Source organism: Tyto alba, unplaced genomic scaffold (genome assembly GCF_018691265.1).
Source record: "Tyto alba isolate M040663 unplaced genomic scaffold, T.alba_DEE_v4.0 Super-Scaffold_1, whole genome shotgun sequence".
NCBI classification, from domain to species: Eukaryota; Metazoa; Chordata; class Aves; order Strigiformes; family Tytonidae; genus Tyto; species Tyto alba.
The window spans coordinates 12,037,852-12,058,363 of NW_024881261.1; the positions used below are offsets into that span (position 1 = coordinate 12,037,852).

At 45.9% G+C, this 20,512-nt stretch overlaps 1 protein-coding gene across 7 annotated transcripts in view; it reads right to left on the reverse strand.

Annotated features, from left to right (window-relative positions):
- Window positions 1–14,111: 14,111 nt before the first annotated feature.
- ADD3 (adducin 3) overlaps window positions 14,112–20,512 on the reverse strand; it is a 101,191-nt gene continuing 94,790 nt past the window's right edge. For 6 of the 7 annotated variants that reach the window (XM_042793964.1, XM_042793432.1, XM_009971340.3 and 3 more), the window contains 4 exons: window positions 19,934–20,023; window positions 18,588–18,711; window positions 17,233–17,328; window positions 14,112–16,513 (listed from right to left, as the gene is read on the reverse strand). In XM_042793964.1, coding sequence (XP_042649898.1) covers window positions 16,215–16,513; window positions 17,233–17,328; window positions 18,588–18,711; window positions 19,934–20,023 — 609 coding nt within the window. In that variant the 3' untranslated portion in view covers window positions 14,112–16,214. The remainder of the gene's footprint in view (window positions 16,514–17,232; window positions 17,329–18,587; window positions 18,712–19,933; window positions 20,024–20,512) is intronic. The other variant, XM_042796066.1, reaches the window with a different exon arrangement.

A 20,512-nucleotide genomic window follows, 5' to 3' on the forward strand; every position in this document is an offset into this window, starting at 1 on the left:
GACGCCTCCAGAGCCAACTGGTGAGTCTCGCAGTGTAATTACAGTTGCTTCATGATTTCCTTCATTTCTCTCCACCAGCTCCGTGGCTTGCAGCACGGCTCGCCGTGCCTCTGTGGGGCAATGGCAGGCAGGTTTTGACCCCAGGAGCTGATGCAGGAGAGTTTCCTGGCACATCCCAAGGACAGATGAAGCACGGCAGCATTTGGATGGTTTTGCTCATCTTTACTTGTTTGACATCCTAGTATTCAGATACAGATAGACTGGTCCTGCTGCTACTCGGAGCAACTCGTGTCACAAGGGGAGGGCAAAACCAGAGGGGATCTCCTGGGTCATTTAGTCCAACTGTTCTGAGCAGCCACGTCATATAATCCCCTTCACAAATTTCCCAGCATCCTGGCAGCCCCCATTTGTTTTTCTGCCAGCGTGATCTGTGGTTTAAAAACTATTCTCTCTCTCCAGTATTTCCCTACGGCTTCCTCCTCATCTTCCTCTGCCCCCTCTCACTGTAACTAAGGAGAAGGATTGGACATCCTCCCAGGTTGATCCCACCCGGCATCTTCTGCCTTCACCCTGGCCGTGGCCGATTGTCGCACGGGCAAGTCACGGCATCTCAGCTCCTCGGCTGCTGCCCCCAGCCACGCCACATGGACGGCTTCTGCTTTCTTTCCAGTCGACTGAGATCCCTGCATCTTACACCAACTGTGTTGCAGCAAACCCCACTGCTGCCGGTCCCGACTCCCCCTCTGTTCAGGTCCTGGCTCTGCTGGGGTCGGGGGGTGTGACACCCCCAGCACCCCCCGCTCCCCTTCACCCACACGTTGCCCACTTTGCTGCTCATTCACTAATCCTCACCTGCTCCAGTTCCACTGACAACTTCTCACATGGTGCTGTCAGATACATGCTTGAAGAAGAGATTTGATCTGTTGCATCACTTGGCCTAGAAAAATTGTTGGAAAAGCAAAACATCAGCGTCACCTGTTCATTGCACATGTTCATTGAACTTTTAACCCTTTCCCCATCCCCTCCAAGCCTCTGACAGTTGTTTCCTCCAGAACCCCACATGCTGTAGGATGCTCCAAAGAGCAAACTGCTTGCAGAGTAAAACCAAACAAAATGCCTTGAAATGCCCCATCTGCCCCCAGCCCGACGTGCAGGACAGGAGCGAGTGGCCATGGGTCCTGGTGGGGCCGGCCAGGCAGCACCTTCAGCAGGAACATGTCTGCTCCGTGACACCAACTCGCTGCCCTGCTCTGGGTATTTCCCTTCCCAGGCACTCCCACAGCCACCCTTTGTTCAGGGCTCTCAAAACACTCTGCAAACCTGCAGGTGTTGACTCTCAGAAAGCCGGCAACAGAGAGGAATACGAATGATATCTGCTCTATTTTTCAGACTGCTGAACTTGGTGGCAGATGACTCGGTCCACACCAGCCAGTTTAAATCCGTGGTTGCAGTGAGACTCCGACACCAATTTTCCCTTTGCCCTCTCCAGCGACAGACTGCTTGGCCACAGGCATCAATGTGGCGGTACTTAAGATGCTGTTTGCAAAGGTCCCCCTCTAAATCCATCCAGAAATGCTCTCAGCACCTGCAGGAAGCCAATCCCAGAGATCCTGGGTCAAACCTATCTGCATTTATTTGAAACAGTGAGAAAACACCCCAGCCCACAGCGAGATGGTCCCGTCTCTCAGAGCACTCGTAGCCTCCAGGGAATGGAGAAAAAGAGATTTATTGATGATTAGTAACAGGATTTGTTGTCTTCAAAACATTGGGGTTATTCAGTGTTGGAGGCTGAGGGAGGGAGACATGAACGTGCTGTGCATCATGGCAGGCAGAACAGGATGGGGACAGCAAATCCTGCCGGGGGCCGGTGCGGGAGGCTGGCGGTGGGATGGCACCGGCACAAGCTCGGTGCTGGGGGCCGGGGCACATGGGCGCTGAAGAAGATGCCACTGAAAACCAGGGTTGGTTAGATGGGCAACCGAGCTGAAGCGCTAAATCGTACGCGGGCGTACAGGACGTGGCCACCCGGCACCGCTGCCAGCAGGAGCAGCCCACAGGGCTCAGCAGCCCGACAGCAGCCAGAGGAGGGCAGAGACGGGGGCTGCAGGGCGAAAGCAAAGAGTCCCGTGGCCACCGGTGAGCCGACCCAGCACCGTGCAGGGTGGGCATCACCGGCGGCTTGGGCTGAAGGCAAACAGGTGAAAACTCACTGGATCCAGGCGCCATCCTCGCTTGCTCCCTGCCAAACCCTGCCCGGCGCAGGTTTCACCCAGCCAGACACAGCAGAGGTTAGAGTAAAGGCATAAATAAAAAGGTTAATATTTTCCACCCGTCTCTCCCAGCTGCCATGCAGATTGCAGCTGTTTCTCCCCAGTCACGTTGGCCACAATACTCGTTGGGTTGGTATTTAATTGCCTCTCCCTAACGACACATTAGGCAGGGTGTAATTTGCTGGCGCTGGTCAAACAATACAGATAAACTGGGTTTGCACACAAAGGCAGTGGAGCGGGGAAACTTCGTGGTCTGATTCTGCTCCTCTTTGGAGCTGGAGACTCCAGACATGGGCGGGATGCGAAGAGACAGACATCTCAGCCTTTGGGAGGAGGAAGGAAAATGTCAAATAACAGGAGACACCCTCTTGTGCTGTGGTGAGCTGGGGTGAAGCTGTAAGTGGCCCCAACGTCACCAGGGCTGGGCTGCCGTGTGCCAGCTCAGGGGCTGGCCACGTGTTGCTACAGCTCAGCACATCCCTTTTATTGGGCTTTCTTTCCTTTTTCCTGAATTTCAGGTGTAAAGATATTTCAAGTTTTCTCTGTCTGCTATTTTTTAACATTAGCGGCGTGAGCACATATATGGGAGATGGCAAGTTCACTCTTGCTTGAGAGTCACCCAGCTGGAAATTAAAAACCCAGCAGGTCTTTCAATTAGGAGGCAGAAGGGCTGCCCTAACACCAGTGTGGGCCCTCAGTGTTTCTTGTGACCTTGGCTTCAGCAGAAGCAGGTAAAAAAGGAACAAAAAAAGGAAAGCTTCATCCCACAGCCACAACTTCTCATCCTGGCTCTGCAGCATCTCTGTGCTCCCTGGCTCCCCTCACACCTCAGGCTCCAGGCAGGGGAGAGATATTTCACCCAGATGCTATAAATAAATGAGAAGGAAGAAGTTAAAAATTAGCCTGCCCTCACAATATGAGTGCTGAAGAAGCAAAACATGCCCTTCCTTGTACTGGCCCAGGTCACAGACCTGTGTTTATGACCATGTATAATACAGCCATGTGTTATTAAAAAAGATAGAAACGGGCAATCCCCAATACTGATACAGGGAGAGGGGCAGTTACACAGATCATGGGTGGATTTTAATGTTCCTTAAATATTTGCACAAACTATACTGTTAGTCAGAGTTTCTTTTAAAGGACTGCAAATTTCCAGCATGCAGTGAGCTTTAAAATGCTCGGAAATGTAGTATCACCATTAAAATCAATTAGGCAATCACCTGGGTTTGGACACCCCGAGTATTTTTAGGACGGTGGGTGCGCGATTCTGCCAGCGCAGCAGTGACTCCCATGGGTCACCCACTTTCTGTGAGGGTCTGCAGGAGCCCGACTGCTCTGCCTCACCCTGCAGAGGGAAGATTTGTTTGGGATGGCACCAGGCTCCCACATCCCATCCCCGGACCGCTCAGCACCCTCCTCCTGTCGCTAACACACCACAGGCACACGATGAAACTGGCTGCATCGTCACCAAGTTGCCCGTTAACGCTCACACCTACAACGTGGGGTAATTCATGGGAAACTGTCAGATAACCCCGTCCCGGCGCCCGGCATCCTGGCACCTGGTACCCGGGGTGCGCCCGGGCGCGTGGGCTGCCGCCGCCGCCTGCTCGGACACAAGCTGGGAGGAAACAAACAAACAACAGCAACAACAACAAAAAAAGGACTGTTTGTTTGAAAGTCTCTGGAACAGGAGGAAATTAAGGGTGCGCCAAAATGGAAAAGCACAAAGCCAGCAGGGAAACAGGGTTTATTTATAAACTCCTAGAGGACAGCCACAAACAATGGGGTGGGCGTTTTTTATCCCACCCAGAAATGGAAAAGGAGACCAGGTCCGTCTGCCGCCGGCACGGTGGGACAGGCTTTTGCTGGGGAGCCCTGGCTGAGCACTTCATGCGGCTCTGCTGCCCGTCCAGAGCCGTGCCCTCGGCGGCAGGCGCGGGATGCTTCCCGGCTTTCTCCAAAGCTGCACCGTGCCTAAAGCTCTGCGTTGGTAACGGTAAGGAGCCGCACGGCACCCACGGTGCATGTTTCCTCCCGGGGTGAAAGGGAGCACCCATCGGCAGGCAGGTTTGGGGGTAGGTCCCCGTTCCTGTGCAGCAGCAGCCTTGAGCATGTTTCAGAGCAGGTGATGCAATGGCAAACCTCTCTCCTTCTCACCGGGAGTCTCGGAGCTGTTTGTAACTTACTGAACGTCCTCATTTCTAATTATTTTTCTCTTGTGTACAGGGAGGGTGCAGGTGAGCCACGGCCAGTGGCAAGTCACATCCCGGTGTTGTTTCCCAAGTGTGGGAGCAGAGGCAGGAGCGGGCAGAGGTTTGGCAGCGCTGCCGGAGCAGCTCTCGATCGCTGTGCTCCCAGCCAAGGGGCCCTTTGCCTCTCCACACATCCTCTGTGATATTTTAAAACAAACCTGGGAGTTGCGGCCAGCCAGCCTTTAAGCCGTGGTGGATGGTAAATTAAAGAGCACCCCATCAACTCCAGTGAATGAATTCGATGATCATGTCAGCCCTATCTTATGTTTTCCTCCCTAGTCAGAAGGAACATCAATATCTTTTTCAGTCGAAAGACTTTTGGGAAAGCACCCTCCCCAACTATTTAACCTGGGGGTGTCCCTCCCCAACCCCCTTGCTGCCACTCAGCCCTCGGACAGGAGCCAAAGCAGGTGCCAAACCTGAGCCCTCTGCCCCAGCCCCCTGAGGACATGGGCTGGCAGCACCGGGTCTAGACCTGCTCAAGGATTCAAGTGCTCCACTGCCTTGGATTTAGGGACAAAAGGGGCACAGCTGGAACCCAGCAAATCAGTTAACCAGGGGCTTAAGGCCGTGCGGGTAAAGCTGAGTGCTTGGGTGAGAGCCCTGCAGAACGAGGCCCAAGCAGAGAAAGTCTGTGACTGCAGCTTGGACGTGGGGGTCGGCGTGATACCCAGGTGGCAACTGCACAGTGTACGAGACAGCCACCCCTGACAACTGTATTGCAGATCTCAGACTTCTGTTCAAAGTTAGTTAATTTCGGTAAGAACCACTTTTCCTCTCTCAAAAACTGCCGGAGCCAGGCTCATCAGGCAGGGCTAATTTGCAGCCTCTCCTTCAAGCACCTACTTGGGCACGGAGGAGCTCCTGGTGAGCAGCATCAGTTCCCTGCCCAGCTGAGCGGGAGGAGGGCTGGGGGCCGCCTCTCACAGCATCCCCTAATTTATTAGGATTGAAAACCAAAGCACTAAAGATGCTCAAGATCACAAGTTTGTGTTAAAACATAATGGCATTTCACGATCTCGCCGCTGCAAAGAGCCACCTAATTTATTGACCCACGGAGATGAGACTGTGCGAGCCTGTGTCCTCTGCAGGCTTGGCACACCTTTGCATTGCATACATATCATTCATTTCCTTAAGCCCCTCTGCTCAGTGTCTAGGGCTCTGTCGAGGCAGGTGCTGCTTTGCCTGCGGTGCAGACGACATTTATATGGACGCTGAGGGAGCACGGCACCGTGCTTCCATTCACCCAGATGCCACTTTGGTTCTCTCTTGTAATATTGATTTCTCCAAGTAAATGGTTTTTCTGAGTGTCCAGTAAATCAGCAGTATTGACAGCCTTGATTAGATCTAAATGAGAGCAGGGTCTGTATTTCGGGGCAGCAGCGCTCCCCTGCTCTGGGGGGCAGCACCCAGGGAGCACTGGGATTGAAGGCTGACTCCTGATCTCGCGGGGGGTTAATGCAACATGGGTGGCTTGCCAAAACCCACCCTGGAAAGGAACTGGTGGTGCACAACGAGCCTCAGCGAGCCGTGCCGTGCTGATGTGGTTCGGGGGGGCTGGAGGTGCCCTCGAGGAGCCCGGTCCCTCCAGGGTTGCCTCTGACCTGCTTGAACGAGCCCTCTGCAGGTTGAAGGCTCAGACGAGGTAATTTTCTGGTTATAAGAAAAATCACTCCAATAACCAAACAGTCTGCTTTTACCCAGACCCTGACAGAGCGAGGTCTGCACGATGTGCTTCTTCCAGGTCATTTGTGAAGTTGGCCCCATTAAACAAATCCAGGAAGGACCAGCTGCTCCAGCTGAAGGTGAATGATGGCATTTAGGTGACATGCCAGCCAGGAGATCAATGCTTAAATGGATGTGGTTCCTTATGAGATGTAAACACTGTTGAATAAATCTAAATAAACTCTAATTATTTATACAGCGTATTCCTAATGCTGGTTGAATGTTGATTCTTACCAACTTTAAAATAAAACTGAAGCAGGTGAATGATTTAATGCCTCTGTAGACATAATTAGCATGTGTAACATGTATATACAAATATACATAATATATGCAATTATAGGTATTGGTGTTTGAGAGAGTTGTCTAGCCAGATGGAAAGAGTAAGTACTGAAAACACTTTGCTACTGCCTGCTAGGGAGGGAAGGATGTTTAAAGTCACTGCGATAATAAATTGGTAGTTGATATTTGGGGAGAGGAGTTATTGCCCCATGTTCCTCTTCTGCTGAGTGAATTTGACAGCCAACTTCTCCATTTTGTCCATCCATCTAAAGAAGAATTGGGGCTGGAAGTGTCCGACATCCAAGGGCAAAGCACTGTGTGTAAACTATTGCAGTGCATTCACACCATCTTCTGTAGGTCATTTTTGGCACCTGGAAGAGATGTAACTCAGGAAACAGCGAGGATTCATTCCTCTGGAGAACCTCTGAGGCCCCAGCACAGCATCTTCTGGGGTACACGTCTGCACCCCTGCAACACCCAGGTGATAAAGAAGAGTCTGGGCTGTGTTTGTCTGCCAAGATCCTGCTTGGCCCACACATCCCTGTGCACGGGTGCTTGTGCTGCAGCCCCCAGAGGCACCTTTAGACCAGCAAACCGTGCTGAGAAAGGCTTACCTGCTGCTACTGCCTTCCCTTTTCCATCCCAAACACCTGGCAGGTGGCACACAAGGAGCAGCAAAGTAAACACCCTCCATTTCACGACCCATCTGGGCTTCAGGCTGGAGGTTTTTAGTGTGGGAAAGGCAAGAATTAGTCCTTGTGCCTGGTCTTGCTGACAAGGAGATACCATGCAATTGCTTATGCAGGTGATGCATGTGCAACCGCACATATTAAATGCACTTATCTTCCAGTTTTCTCGAGGCACTGGCTGCAATTTCTCTTTACTCAGGTTTGATGTTTGGACTTTTGTGTCTGAGAGTGGGGTTTCATGCCCAAGGAGCCTGCAGGCAGACGGCAGCTCAGCACGTGGTGGGGCACGGTGACGGCCTCCGACACGCGGGCAAGGCACGTCCGTCTCACCGCCTCAGGTTAGAGCTAGATTTCTTTACGAAAAATATTTTAAAAGGAAGTTACCTTCAGGGGCAGGCACAGCTGGGGCTGAGCTTATACAAGTTTAATGAAGTTGTGAATGTTTGCAGAACCTCTGTTCTTCAGCTGTTATGACAGAGAGAAAAGGAAGGAGGTGGTGATGTCCCGCCAGCTGCTTTACTGCACCACGTGGCCATCGGAGCTGGGACTTGAAGTGTCCTCATGCCTTAGTGTCATCGCAGCAAGTGCCACCTTGTGAGACATGCTGGGGCAGGTCGCTGCACTGCCATTAACACTTGGAGACCCTTAACACAAAGGTGTGTTCATTAAAGGTCAATTAATTGCTCTCAACACCTTGGATACAGAAAATCAGCCATCTGCAGCAACGTCCCCTCCCTGCGGGTGCACGGAGGAGAGGGCAAGGGCTCGGCTGCCGGGTTGTTCACCGGGAAACTTGATCCCTGCAAGGTCCTCGAGCATGACAGCTGGTTGCCATGCTGCTGGGTTTTGGGGGGCCGCTTTTCCCCTTGCAGCACAGTGGTTATTTGGCTCTTGATACATCAAGCCGAGGGCTGAAAAAGCCATTTGCTTTCCTGCAGCTCTCTCTGGCATTGGCAAACATGCTCAGTCCTTTGAGGAAAACCAGGCTGTTAATTCAAGCACCTTGTTTTAGGCAACCTTTGAACTTTCTGTACCTTTGGGAGGAGAGGGATGTGTGCCCTGCCTGGTGAGGACGTCAGAGAGCAGCCAGCAGCTGACATGTCGGAGGTCAAAACCAGCACCAGCCAGCAGTGTCTGCCGGGGAGCAGAAGGCTCCCACTCAGAGCTGTGCCCAGGACAACGCTGCTACCCCAGAGCACTTCAGTTACTCCTTACAGAGTTTAACTACTTGCCGTCCTGATAACCTGGAGCGCAAGTTTTGTTTTTACAAGCAATATTTGTAAATTAAAAATTTGCAAAAGCTACAGCAGCATCCCGAGACACGCAGTCACAACAAGGTGCTGCTGCAAATGCAAAAGGAAAAGCACCTGGAAATTGTGACAGTGAAGTAGGCGAAACAGAAAGGTGCAGGATCCTTCGACACCAGTGGGTACTGGATAACTCCCCCCAGAGAGATGAGGAGCCCTGGGAAGGGCCTTCAGTGGCCCCTGACTCCTCTGGACAGGGCAGGTGAGGGGCCGGGCAGGTCTGGCACAGCTGGGATGAAACCTCTCAAATCAATCCCTACCCACGCTCGCATCCCTCCAGCATCCCACCTGGGATTGACACGAAACACTCCCTCCAAACGTGGGGGGACAAGGACACAAAGCCAGGAGGAGACGTCCCCTTCCCCGTGCAGCAGTGGCAGCCGTGCGCCAGTTACAGCAAATATTTCCAGGCCAGGTGCTCATCCCCACCTGCAGCCGAAGCCAACACGTCCGCTTTCCCTGGTCCCAAAACCCTCCAAAACAAAACAAAAGCTCCCCTAGGAGTTCGGCGAAACGTCGCTCAGCACAGACCACAGACATTTCTGTGGCAAAATTTAAACACAAGAGTAGCTTGGAGCTCCGAAAACATGAGACTGAAGTGAAGGAGCTTCATCACCCAGTGAAGCCCGAGCTCGGCGCAGCTCTGGGCTCTGCAGTGCAAACACCCCAGCTCCGCCAGGCTGGCGGAGGGTGTTCAGGATCCGTCCCTGAGCACCAGCCCTTGACTGCAACACTGGCATTTGAATCACAAACCCCCTCGCAGAAACCCTGGCAGCATCTTAATGATGAAAAAAAAACGAAGCAGGGTCAGCCTGAAGAGACACTTGCAGGGGAACCACCGCGCCGCTGGCCCCGCGCAACTGCAGCGGGAAGCTTTTGTGTACACGTCGGGAGCCAATTCAGCCCCTAATTGATTTTTCCCCTCTTTTGCCTTGATACGCAGCCATTCTCACACAGCTGTAAAGGACAAGGCGTTTTTCACTTAACTTCTTTGGCTGGAGGAGACAGGAGGGGAAAAAACCTAAAAATCAGAGCAGAGCCCCGCAGCATTGGCACTGGGAGGGCCCTGCAGCCAGGCAGGTGGCCCGCTGGCCTGGGCAGCAGGATTTGGCCCGTTTCCACCGCTCTGACCCACGGGGATGTGTCAGAGCTGACACACATCTCCTGCAGCCCGGGCAGCCCAGCACAGCTGGTGGGGAGGGCAGTGAACCTCAGCCCCATGGTTGCTGGCTGCCAAAATTTATTCTCTCCCTCTTCCCTTAATATAACTAACCTTAAAATAAAACAACAGCCGGGAGCTGCTGGCAGCAAAGGGACGTGCATGGTGAGGAGCAGCCCTGGTTTCAGACGGAGCTCAGCAGCAGCCAGCACCTTTACCTCCGGGCACCAGCGAATGGGCACCAGCTCCGGGCCAGGCGGCTCCGCTGGGGCAGAGGCCCCGTGCACTGACCCTGCTGTGTGGTCAGACCCTGCAGGAAGTGCAGCCCGCGACTCTGCCGGGATCACGCCCTGTGTTCTCCCTGTCCGGCCCCTGGCGTGCCACAGCTTGATTTAAAGGATAAGCTGAGGACCTGCGGGATATGGATGCACTGATGTCACACCTGAGCATACGATGCTGGTGGGGAAAACGCCGGCTTCTCTCTCATGGGAGCCTGAGCCTTTGGTTTTCTCTCCTCAAGTTTCATCCAGTACAAATGTTGATCAGGGATAGGGAGGAAAAGTCAGGCAAAACGGACCAGAAAGGAAGTTCTGCTTTTAAAACTTCCACTTTTAGAAAAGTCAAACGTGCCTTTTTTGGCTCTTGAACAACTCGAGGCATCTGTCCCTTTGACCACCATCTCTCTTTCTCTCCACCCCCTACCCTCCTCCCCAATTTTCCACGCACACAGTTAACAGCACTAACAGCCACGTCCCTCCCTTTCCAAGTTTGACTAACACAGAAAACTGTAACAAATGAGAACAAAGGTCCAACTTGCCCAATATCCTACTTCCCACAAGGCCGAAAAGACGACACTCGGAGAAAAGTGTAAGAAGAGGGCGAGCATGCAGTGATGCTTCGCGAGACCTTGCCCTCAGCCTCCAACGCTGTGCAGTTCAGAGACCAAGACCAAGGTGCCCAAGCACGCCCTGGGCAGAATTTATCTGCTGAAGAGCAAAGAGCCCCAAACGGGTTGGCCGTGGCAAAGCACGCCATTCCCTTTTGAAGAATTATGAAAATTTAGTACAACCCTCCAAACTGATATGGTTGAACTTCTGAAGCAGCAGGTTTTTCTAATACTTTTAAATCGCTGCCTTCACTGTAGACCTTCCTAGAGACACAGCTGCCATGACTTCTGGTTCTCCATTCACATGCCCACAGCTCACCCGAGCGGGAGAGCAGCAAGATTCCTCCCTGACCCCGAGACATCCGAATCTCTGCTGCTTCTCAGCCCTGTGCCCCTGCACACCCTCCACCAGGGCCTCCTGCCCTGCTCCAACCACCCAGAAATGGCGAGATCCCTCTGGCCTGTGTGTAAGGTTGCAGGAGAGAAAAGATTGAACATGGGGATATTTTTCTGCTCAGTGGAGTGACTTTACAAGTGAAAAAGGAAAAAAAGTTTCTTAGCTAGTTGCGAAAGTGTGAGAGGATCAAGGGGAGCGGAGGACTCTTGCCTCCCGGACAAAGCCCACTCCGTTGCTGGATTTTGAAATGAAGCAATAAAGAAAATGAGTCCAACAGCCAGATGTCTGCTTTCATCTCTCTGCGCTGGAACTGGAATAAAGACCACAAAATCTCCACCAAAATACTTTCTTTGAAAGCTCTTTGTTAATGGCTTTCTGACTGCAGGGAACGAAGGCAGCGAACGTGAAAGTCTGACGCCATCTAAAGGCTGCTTGAATTTTCACCTTCCAAAGGCTGTGTTTGAATTCAGGACTCAATCACAATTTCAGTGTGAACTGTTGAATTTACATTGCTCCCTGCTGACACAGAAAGAAGAATGGTGCAACCAGTTGTAAAGGGACTTCGAGGAAATATTTTCTCTTCTCTAACTCCTTGGCTCAGTATACTTGTCCTGCGTAGCTCCCACCACTGCTGAGGCAGTCGTGTGTTTAAAGGATTAAATATCTACATCGGTAACACCAGAACTGGGGGTGTAAGATGCGCCCAGGTTTGCCCTCCAGTTCTTATCATCAGGCTTTGTTTTGTTTGCTTACAAGTTGATCAAACTTGACTGCAACTATCCACAGAGTGTTGGTCCAAGTGAAAACTGCTTGGATGTGTTTACACGTACTGCTGGCATGCGTTAAAAGGTAAAGCTACTGTAATCAAACACTTCCAAAGAACAAGGCTGTAGAAAAATACAAGTTTCTCCACATTACATTTTGCCAATCTTCTCTCTTGGAAATCTAAGTTGTTGCTGGCTTTGCAACTGAGATTAGAAATTGTGGCAAAGGGCCGAGCATCCCTTATATTGGGGATGGACTTTCTACTCTTCCTTTAAGAGTCTGTGTAAGTTTGGCCAATCTGCGAGTCTCTAAAAATAGGAGTTTATACAGGCTCTGAGACAGCTAAAACGCCAGCAGTGCCCAGCTCCCCTGAACAGCCCCTGGCCCTCCCCACCGGGCTGCTCACACCGTTTGAGCCGTGCACAAGGCAACGCCTGCAGAGGGGCCGACTGCGCGCACCGCGCCAGGAAGTTTCCAATTAGTGGTTTTCAGCGAGTCCTCCACCTCCTTTAACACACTGGATCTCTGAAAGAACAAACACCAGCCCATGCAGTGACCCCGTGGGCGAGGGGATGCATTTCCCCGCCAGCTTGCAGGAAGGGAGAGGAAGAGCATCAGCGCTCACGTCAGAAGTTTCCATCAGACCTGCGTGCCTGGCCTGGGACACAGCGGCCCTTTCTCCTTGTCCTTGGCCACTCAGAAGTACATTGCATTTGAGAAGTTTCCACAGGCTGAAACAGTGAAAACTCAACAGTTTTGCAAACTGGACATCCAAAAAATAGAAAATCCTCCACTACTGAGCACCAGAGAAAATGGCAATTGATGCTACGTGCTCAACAGCGTATAGTGACTCAACTGGCAAGGCAGCCAAAAAATTGGTCAAAATGGTCTGTTACAGCCTTCACCATGACATAATCCTGTCTCCTTGCGGCATCTAAAGTCTGGTCTGAAGTATACCTTATTCTGCAATTGTTGCAAACCAAGCAAAAAATGCTTTGCTACATAACATTCCTCCAGAACAGGTGAGAGTCTGTAAAAGAAGTCAGCAGGTGATCACCCAGATCACAATAGAGAGTTTAGTATGGCCATACACGGACAAAAGTGGGGTAGAAAGATGCACACCTTTATAAATCCTTTGTTTTCTTTTATAAGGTTCTTAGGTGGTACCTTGCATATAATTCCTCATAGCATATACTGCTGCTTCTCTGTATTGTCCTTTCTTGGGTTAAGCATCCTAATGGCAACAGTTATTTCCTGTCATGTCAATGGTCTGTTTTGAAGCTCATCTTTCCAAGGGCTCCTACTTCTCAAGATTTAAGCTTTAATGTATGTTATGCCTGTTGTGAACATCTACTCTATTTCCATGCTTTCTCTTGCAGAATCTCAGATCCTTCTTGTAACGTTGTGAAAATGAAGGGTCTGTTGTGGCTCACAGACTCCTGGGAATAAAGAGAGTTCAAAGAAGAGAACTATAGATGCACTCAGTCTTACAGTGAAGCTCCTCTGTGTTGATATAGTGTCTGCTTTCATGTTAGTGCAGCACTAAGCAGACTGTAGATGATCCTGGAGACAAACGATAGCAAGAAAATTACTTGAATCTTGGTTAAGATTTATTTAAAATGCTGAACCAAAATTATCCTCCCACACAGGGACTGAGTTCACGAAACTGTCACCAGACTCAGAGGGATGGATTTCGACTTTCTTGTAAACAGAAACAAAAGACTGATTTGTGGCAGGACAATAAAAATAAACATTTGTTGAACTCCTTAAAGACGTTTCACAGAGCTGATATAGCTATAAAAACATAACATTGCAACTTCTGCAGCCTCAGAGACTCTGAGGTATACCATATGGTGGCAGGGCGTGACACAGATGTCTTCAATAACTCCGCATTAAAAGCCTTCTTTACCAAAAAACCTTTGTTTTCATTAATAAAATGAAAAAAAAAAAATTAATAGTAATTCCAGAAGCTATTTCCTTGCTCTGTACTTACGCTGCACTTAAACCACCCAAGCCCTGCGTCTCAGGCTCTCATACGTAAACCCGTGCTGCAGAGCAAAGACACAGCCCAGGAAGATGGGGAGGGATGCCCCGGAGAGGAAAGCCTGCAGCACAGACTCAACCGGGGCTCCCAACAACTGCTAGGACAACGCCGTGTATTTTACCACAGGCCTGTCCTCTTTCATCTCCAGGATCTGTGACAGAAAAAACAACTGTTCTCTGATCGGATCAGACAACTTCACAGCATAGCTTTCAGAATAAGCACAAGCAAGAAGCCATCTTCAGAATAAATCCTTGAGAAACAATGTGCAGAGTCAAAGCGTCTTTTCTACAAGCAAGAAATGTAAAAGCACTGTATAAACAAAAGGCTGCTATACAATATCTATTTAAAATACTGTTTATTTGTGATTTAACATTAATTAGCATTACATCTATGAGCAATTTCAGATAACATTTATATATTTTCCACAGGACACAAGAGTTGGCTGGCTCATTCTTTATGCCAAAGCAAGTAAACAGAGGCATTAGCAAAAGGTGCAAATAGTTCACGGTTGCATTTTAAAAAATATTTATGCACATTGCATTCATTTAGATATATTTTTAAAAAAGTTATGAAAAGCGTAGTTCACAGGTTACTGTTTCTACATATGTTGTAATACAACACAAATAATGTAGAACATAAAAAACAAAGTAAGCAACTGAAAGTTTCCACTATGATTAAAAACACTGATTCCAGTATTTAGTGATAGCTAGAAAATTGTTTCCAGGATCCATTCCAACATTGCATTATCACACTTACACGGTCAAAGCTAACCAGCCCCCGAACATGCTATAATCAACATTTTTGCATGCCAAACCACTCTCCAGCCATATTTAACAATTATATATTGTATAATATTTCAACCGGCAATTTGGGAATCACATGGATCTTTAAAATGTACTTCCTATTGCGATGACTGATTTACAGACGATTTGACACAGCGAAGAAAACCCTATGTTAATTTCTATGTTTAGTTTGTATTTACAATACAGTAAAAGTACTAAAATGACAATACCAGTAAAAATGAGTAAGTGGCAGTACCACCCTTACCCATGGCACTAGGCTCTGATTTGTTCTGGGTTCATCCAAAGGACAACACAGATTCAAGAGACCCTTTTACAATTCAAATGAAAGTGAAGAAAAACCCAAAGTGTTGCACTCTGTATGAATCCATACAAATTATTTAAAACATCTAATATGGAAATGTCACTTTTCTGATTTAATAAAAATATCCCACAATCCGTATCATATATTTAAAAAAAATAATCACCGAACTTTTACTTTCTTTGTCTCCTCCTATTTTCTTACTATTTCACTTTCCCTTTTAACAGTTTTGTTTCCTTCATTTGGTTATGTTAAGAGATTATTTTTCTTCATTCATTAGCAATACCATGAGAGAAAAAAAAAAAATTAACCTACAAGTAAATTTTAAACATGAATCCAGTTTAATTTTATATGCTTTTATCCTTTGATTTCTAAGTCTCTGGATTCCTGAATTATATTTAAGTATACTCTAAACCAAGCATTCTTAAATACACTCTACTATTAAATGCTTGGTTCACATGCTTATAATACCTTTATACTGAATGGTATACAAACATTTGAACATATAAAATCTTCTTTTTGTTTTGCCAGTCAAACTAAATTATCAATGTTAAGTGTATAAAACCCCCTTTCTTGAAAAATAAAGGGTTTCCCCCCTCCCCCCAACTGATAGAATAAAAAAGAAGTCTTCAAAAATTATATTTCACTAAAATGAAATATTTGGCAAAAAAGTTATTGAAGAATGGAATTCTTTAGACATTTTGTATAATTCCAAATAAACTTTCTCTTACACAGTTTTTCCCCTAATACTATGTGCCAGTGTATAATATTTCTATATGATCTAATCTTAAAAAAGATTTAAAGGTGTGCTGTTAATATGCACCCACTCAAATAGGGGTACAGAAACATAAAATATATGGTCAAAATCACAATACAAAAATGTATGATCTGGTTACCAAATGAAACAGCAGTTTTAAAAAGTCATATGACCACCCAACAGTAACTTTAAAGACTTTAACTGTACTGAAAATTTTAAGGTCTGCAAAATACTCCAAGCAGAACTTGCTGCTGCATACTGTGATGGTATTCGATCTTGCTATGATGGTAATTGAGCACCTGCCAGTGTAGTTCTACATGAAACTAATGAATGTTTCCAACTCTCACAGCAATTTTGGACACAGTTAAGTGAGAGATGAGTTAATTTTCCATTAACATGAAAAGTTTTTTTGTTTTTTTTTTTTGTTTTTTTTTTTTTTTTTTTTTTTTTTAAAGCAAAACCTCTTCCAGTTCCTTTTTGTTTAGGTTAAAAGTCCAGTTACTGCACACCCCTACCACTACGCTGTTAATGGTCAACCTAAATGGTTTAAAATGTGCAATGTCTCCTCACAACAAAACTGCACTTATGCTTCTACTTTCTCCTTCTTTTTACTCTTTTTCAGGAAAGACGGGGTGCGGAATTTCTTTTTCTTCTTCGATGGGGATTTGGAAGGTGACCCTTCAGGGGACAGGGTCTCTTCTATCTTTTCAGAGCTTTTAATTGTAATCTCTATGCTTTCCACAGTACTAGTGGTTAACTGACTGACCCTCTTGGTGAGATCTTCTTCCACATCATGGGCATCTTCCTTGCCATTCACCACCACAACTGGCAACTCCACAGATATGAGGTTAGCATTCTGGATATAGAGATCTTCATGATTTTCTGAAAAAAAACAGAGAATTTTGCAATTATTTATGTACACTATCATGAAAAAAACAGTACTGAAATAGCCTGTGAGTCTGGACTGTGATCCAAATAATGAAACCCGAAGTGCTTAGATGTAGGGTTTTTTTCCCCACTTTATCTGCACTCTTACTCATTGTAAACAGACAAATGCTGTGAAAATGTCATTAAAGCAAAATGGGCTGAAAAACATAACCTTATCTCTGCCAGGTACATATACAGCTCAAGCTGTGCACAGTATATAGAAATACACTCTACATAGCATATACATATACAGTCTCAAGCACACTCAGAATTACGTTTTACTGCAAGAGACTAATTTATGAAAATGCAGCCATTTCATACAGAAGTCTTTAGAGAACCACTATTTCCAAATGACTTCTTAGACTTTGCTGGAGAAAACTTTGGCAAAAAAATCTAATTTTAACACTTTCAGTAAAATCAAAATATAGTATCTATTTCCTCCACCTCATTAAGATCTACATTTCAGTATGTCCTGAGTTATTTTCTCTTTGTGAGAATTCTGTATTAGAAAAAATTGGGGAAAGTAGTTTTCTGGACAGAGTCCCACCCAGACTTGGTAAAAGAGGGCTCTTCTTGGCTCAGCCAACTTCATGCAGGTGTAAAGAATGCAGCAGAAGAGAGGATGACTTAGGTTATCAGAGCCATTGGCAGTATACAGAAATTGCATGAAATACCTTCTAATTTTTCTGGGACATTTTGCGGGGATTGAGTTTGTGACTGAATTTGTGACACAGATGAACCGTCATCTGAGAATAATTCCTGTTCAGCATCTGCAGGACAAGATTTGAATTAGTAGCCATGCAAAAGTAAAAATCAAGCAAGAATGTCAGTGCTTAGTGCTATGACATTTACAGCTCTGCTGGCATTGCGTTGCTCATGCTGACAACCTCAATAAGTTACAATATGCAGTTTAAACTCTATAGAATTACAGATTTACACATTTTATCTGCTAACAGTTATTACATATTAGTTCCTTAATAGAAAGCATTAAAAAGGGTAGTAGGACTGCATTCCAGGTTGCATGCTCCATGGTTTTACCTAGCTGTAAGTCACACAGTTTGCTGTTATAGTAAGCTATTATGCTATACACTGCATGTGATGTATAGCAAAGTCATTTTATTACACAATATTAGTGAATAAGAGTGTACAGTAAGTGTTATTGTTAAAAAAAGAACAACCCTGAGTTAGTTGTTCCCTATGGAATAGTAGTATTGGAAGAAGATGTAAAAAAGTGAAAGTAGATGAGTCTTGCACATTGGGAGAATAAAAGTTAAACAAGCTGAGACCAAGCTTCTCAGTAAACTTCTGAAAATACGTTACAAATGCGTACCCAAACCCACTGGAATTCAAGGGTCAGAAAATGGAGAACCGATTAACGTGGTTGTACCAAATGTAAAAGTATTCACGGCATATGTAATTTTCCAAGTGGGAGTCCAGCAGCCTTTTTCTATGAATTCTCATATCAGAACAGGTATGAAAAGAACCCAGACATCACAGAGCTTTTTTCTACCTTGCTATGTATTTCAGAATCAAAGTGGCAAAGATCAGTTTTCAGAGTCAACTATTCCTTTATCATCTAGATTATTTAGAAAAACTTCCACAATGAGGTGGAAGGTTACCAGACTGGTTGTGGAACTGTTATCCTTACAAGTATTCAATGCTCAGCTGGACACAGACCTGAGCAACTTGATCTAACTTTGAAATTAACTTTGAGAGGAAGTTGAACTAAGATAGCTCTTTCAACCTTAGTTATGCTATGACAGAAAAAAAGTAATTATGTTAAAGTGTGTTTTTGCCAAGCCCATTTCTGTGCAAACTTTTCATTACATAATTTTAGCATGAACCAAAGTAAAAACATTTAACAAAAAATTCTACCATCTCAAGGAACGATTAGTTCTAAAGCAAAGCAGTTGTCAACAGTATATGCTAATAATTAACACGTATACATTTTTTACAGTAGGTATTTTCAAACTAGAAATGAACTCCTTATTAGAATGTAAACCCCAGCATTTAAAAACACACCACTGACCTTCTAACCCTTGCTGCTTGCGCTCAATTGTTTTCTTGTACTCTTCCAGTTCCTTTTCTGTGAGATGGCTGAATGGGTTGGGTGGTGCTGGTGGCGCATGCTCATCATCTTCAAATTGCATTGGCTGGAAAAGAGAAAACCACAAAATTTAACAGTTGCATAAAAGAAGCAAGCAAGATGTACATTGTTAATGTATCTTTTTTTCCCCAAAGTTTGGTGACACCAGACTGGCAGGGAAAACAGAAGAAAACCACACGTGCATCCAGACTAAAATTACCCCATTTAATAGGCATTCATGTAGTAACGAACATTGACCACTGAGCTGTAAATCATCATCCTTTTGCAGCAGCACAATCATTACTTGAGTTTGGTTTTTGTATGAAGTGTGACAGCTTCAGAAGCAGACACCTGCCTCAAGAGCCTACATTTCAGGGACTAATATACTCTTCAGAGAAGTGTAAGTTCTTTAACAACTTTGAGTCCCTTTGAAGGGATTAAAAAAAAAGGTTTCCTGTATTTTCTGCAAATGCCTCAAGTTCTAGGAATTTTTTTGTAGGAAAGTAACTGTGCTCATGCTCCAGTTTAGGAATCTAACTGGAAGAGCTCTTCTGACATGAATCTTAAAATGACAAAATTAAAATTATTTTCATATTGCAAAAACTCATTTGAAAAATATACTTTTCGCCTGAAATAAATAAGCAAACTCAGTGTCATCTCAAAAGAATGTTGGAAACCAAAATGAGGAAACAGATGCACTAACCCACGGATGGTGTGAAACTCTTAAAACTATAGAATTCCAATTACAGTTCAGCACAGTTTGTTAGATAACCTTATTAGAGACATCTGGACTGTTTGTAAGTAAGTATGTTTTACTCAAGACAAGATGGTGTGGACAGGTAAGAAACTGGAAACCCTCCCTCCCAATAAGCAGCCTATTTCTAATGAAAGCTGCCTTCTACATGGTCTCATCCCACCTTTTAAACTCAGCTATTTCTGGGCCTCAATCATTTTCCTTTAGCAGCAGTTCCACAGACTGATGAAAGGATTATTTTTGGCACTATGCATTGCAAAGTTCATCACTCATTACCTTCAATAGTCTTAGACAAGGGTCCTACTTCATTAACATTAATCACAGGCAAACCTACCATGCATATCTCCATTTGAAACTAACATTTTGAACCTCTGAAATGAAACATGAATAATATGTATTGCACATCCAAAACCTGACATTAAAATAATCAGTTCTAACAAAGCATTTAGGAAGAAAATGGCTCAAACTGATGTTTGAAAGACAGGCAGCCAAATAATCCAAATAGTTGTAAACCAATTAATTATGCCCGACTCACTGGACTTGGCTTTTTATCCACAACAATCCCAGCAAGCAGTTGAGACTGTGGTCCTGCTGTCTTTAGGTCATAGCGGTTTTGCTCCCTTATCTATACAGAGAAAAGAAACTGCGTTAGAAACAGGTATTTCTCTTTAACAAAGAGGAATAAACTATCTAATGAGACAGTGACATGCATGAATTTAAAAATCATTGTCTAGGACTTGTATTATTAATCTCTAGATGATTAGAAGGTGCCTTTCCAGTTCTAAGGAAGGGAGTTGCTCCTTCTGACTCCAGTTCAGTCCCCACGGACACTGATATGGTGCTTTCCAAGAAAGAAAAAAAAATTATAATCAAATGGAAAGTGTCCTGAATATCTGTTAATATAGTTATGCCTAGGGTGGAGTATTTGGTCAGTCTGAAAGTCAATATCTTACGTGCTGGAAGGGAAAAGGAGAGATATATTTGCATTTACAGAGGTCCAACAAAAACCTCTAATTTTCTTTGTTTTTTACTGCCATTAGGAAGCAGATTGGACCACAGATACTCCATCTTAGTAAGTGCTAGGAAAATTAATACAGAACAGAGTGAGATTACT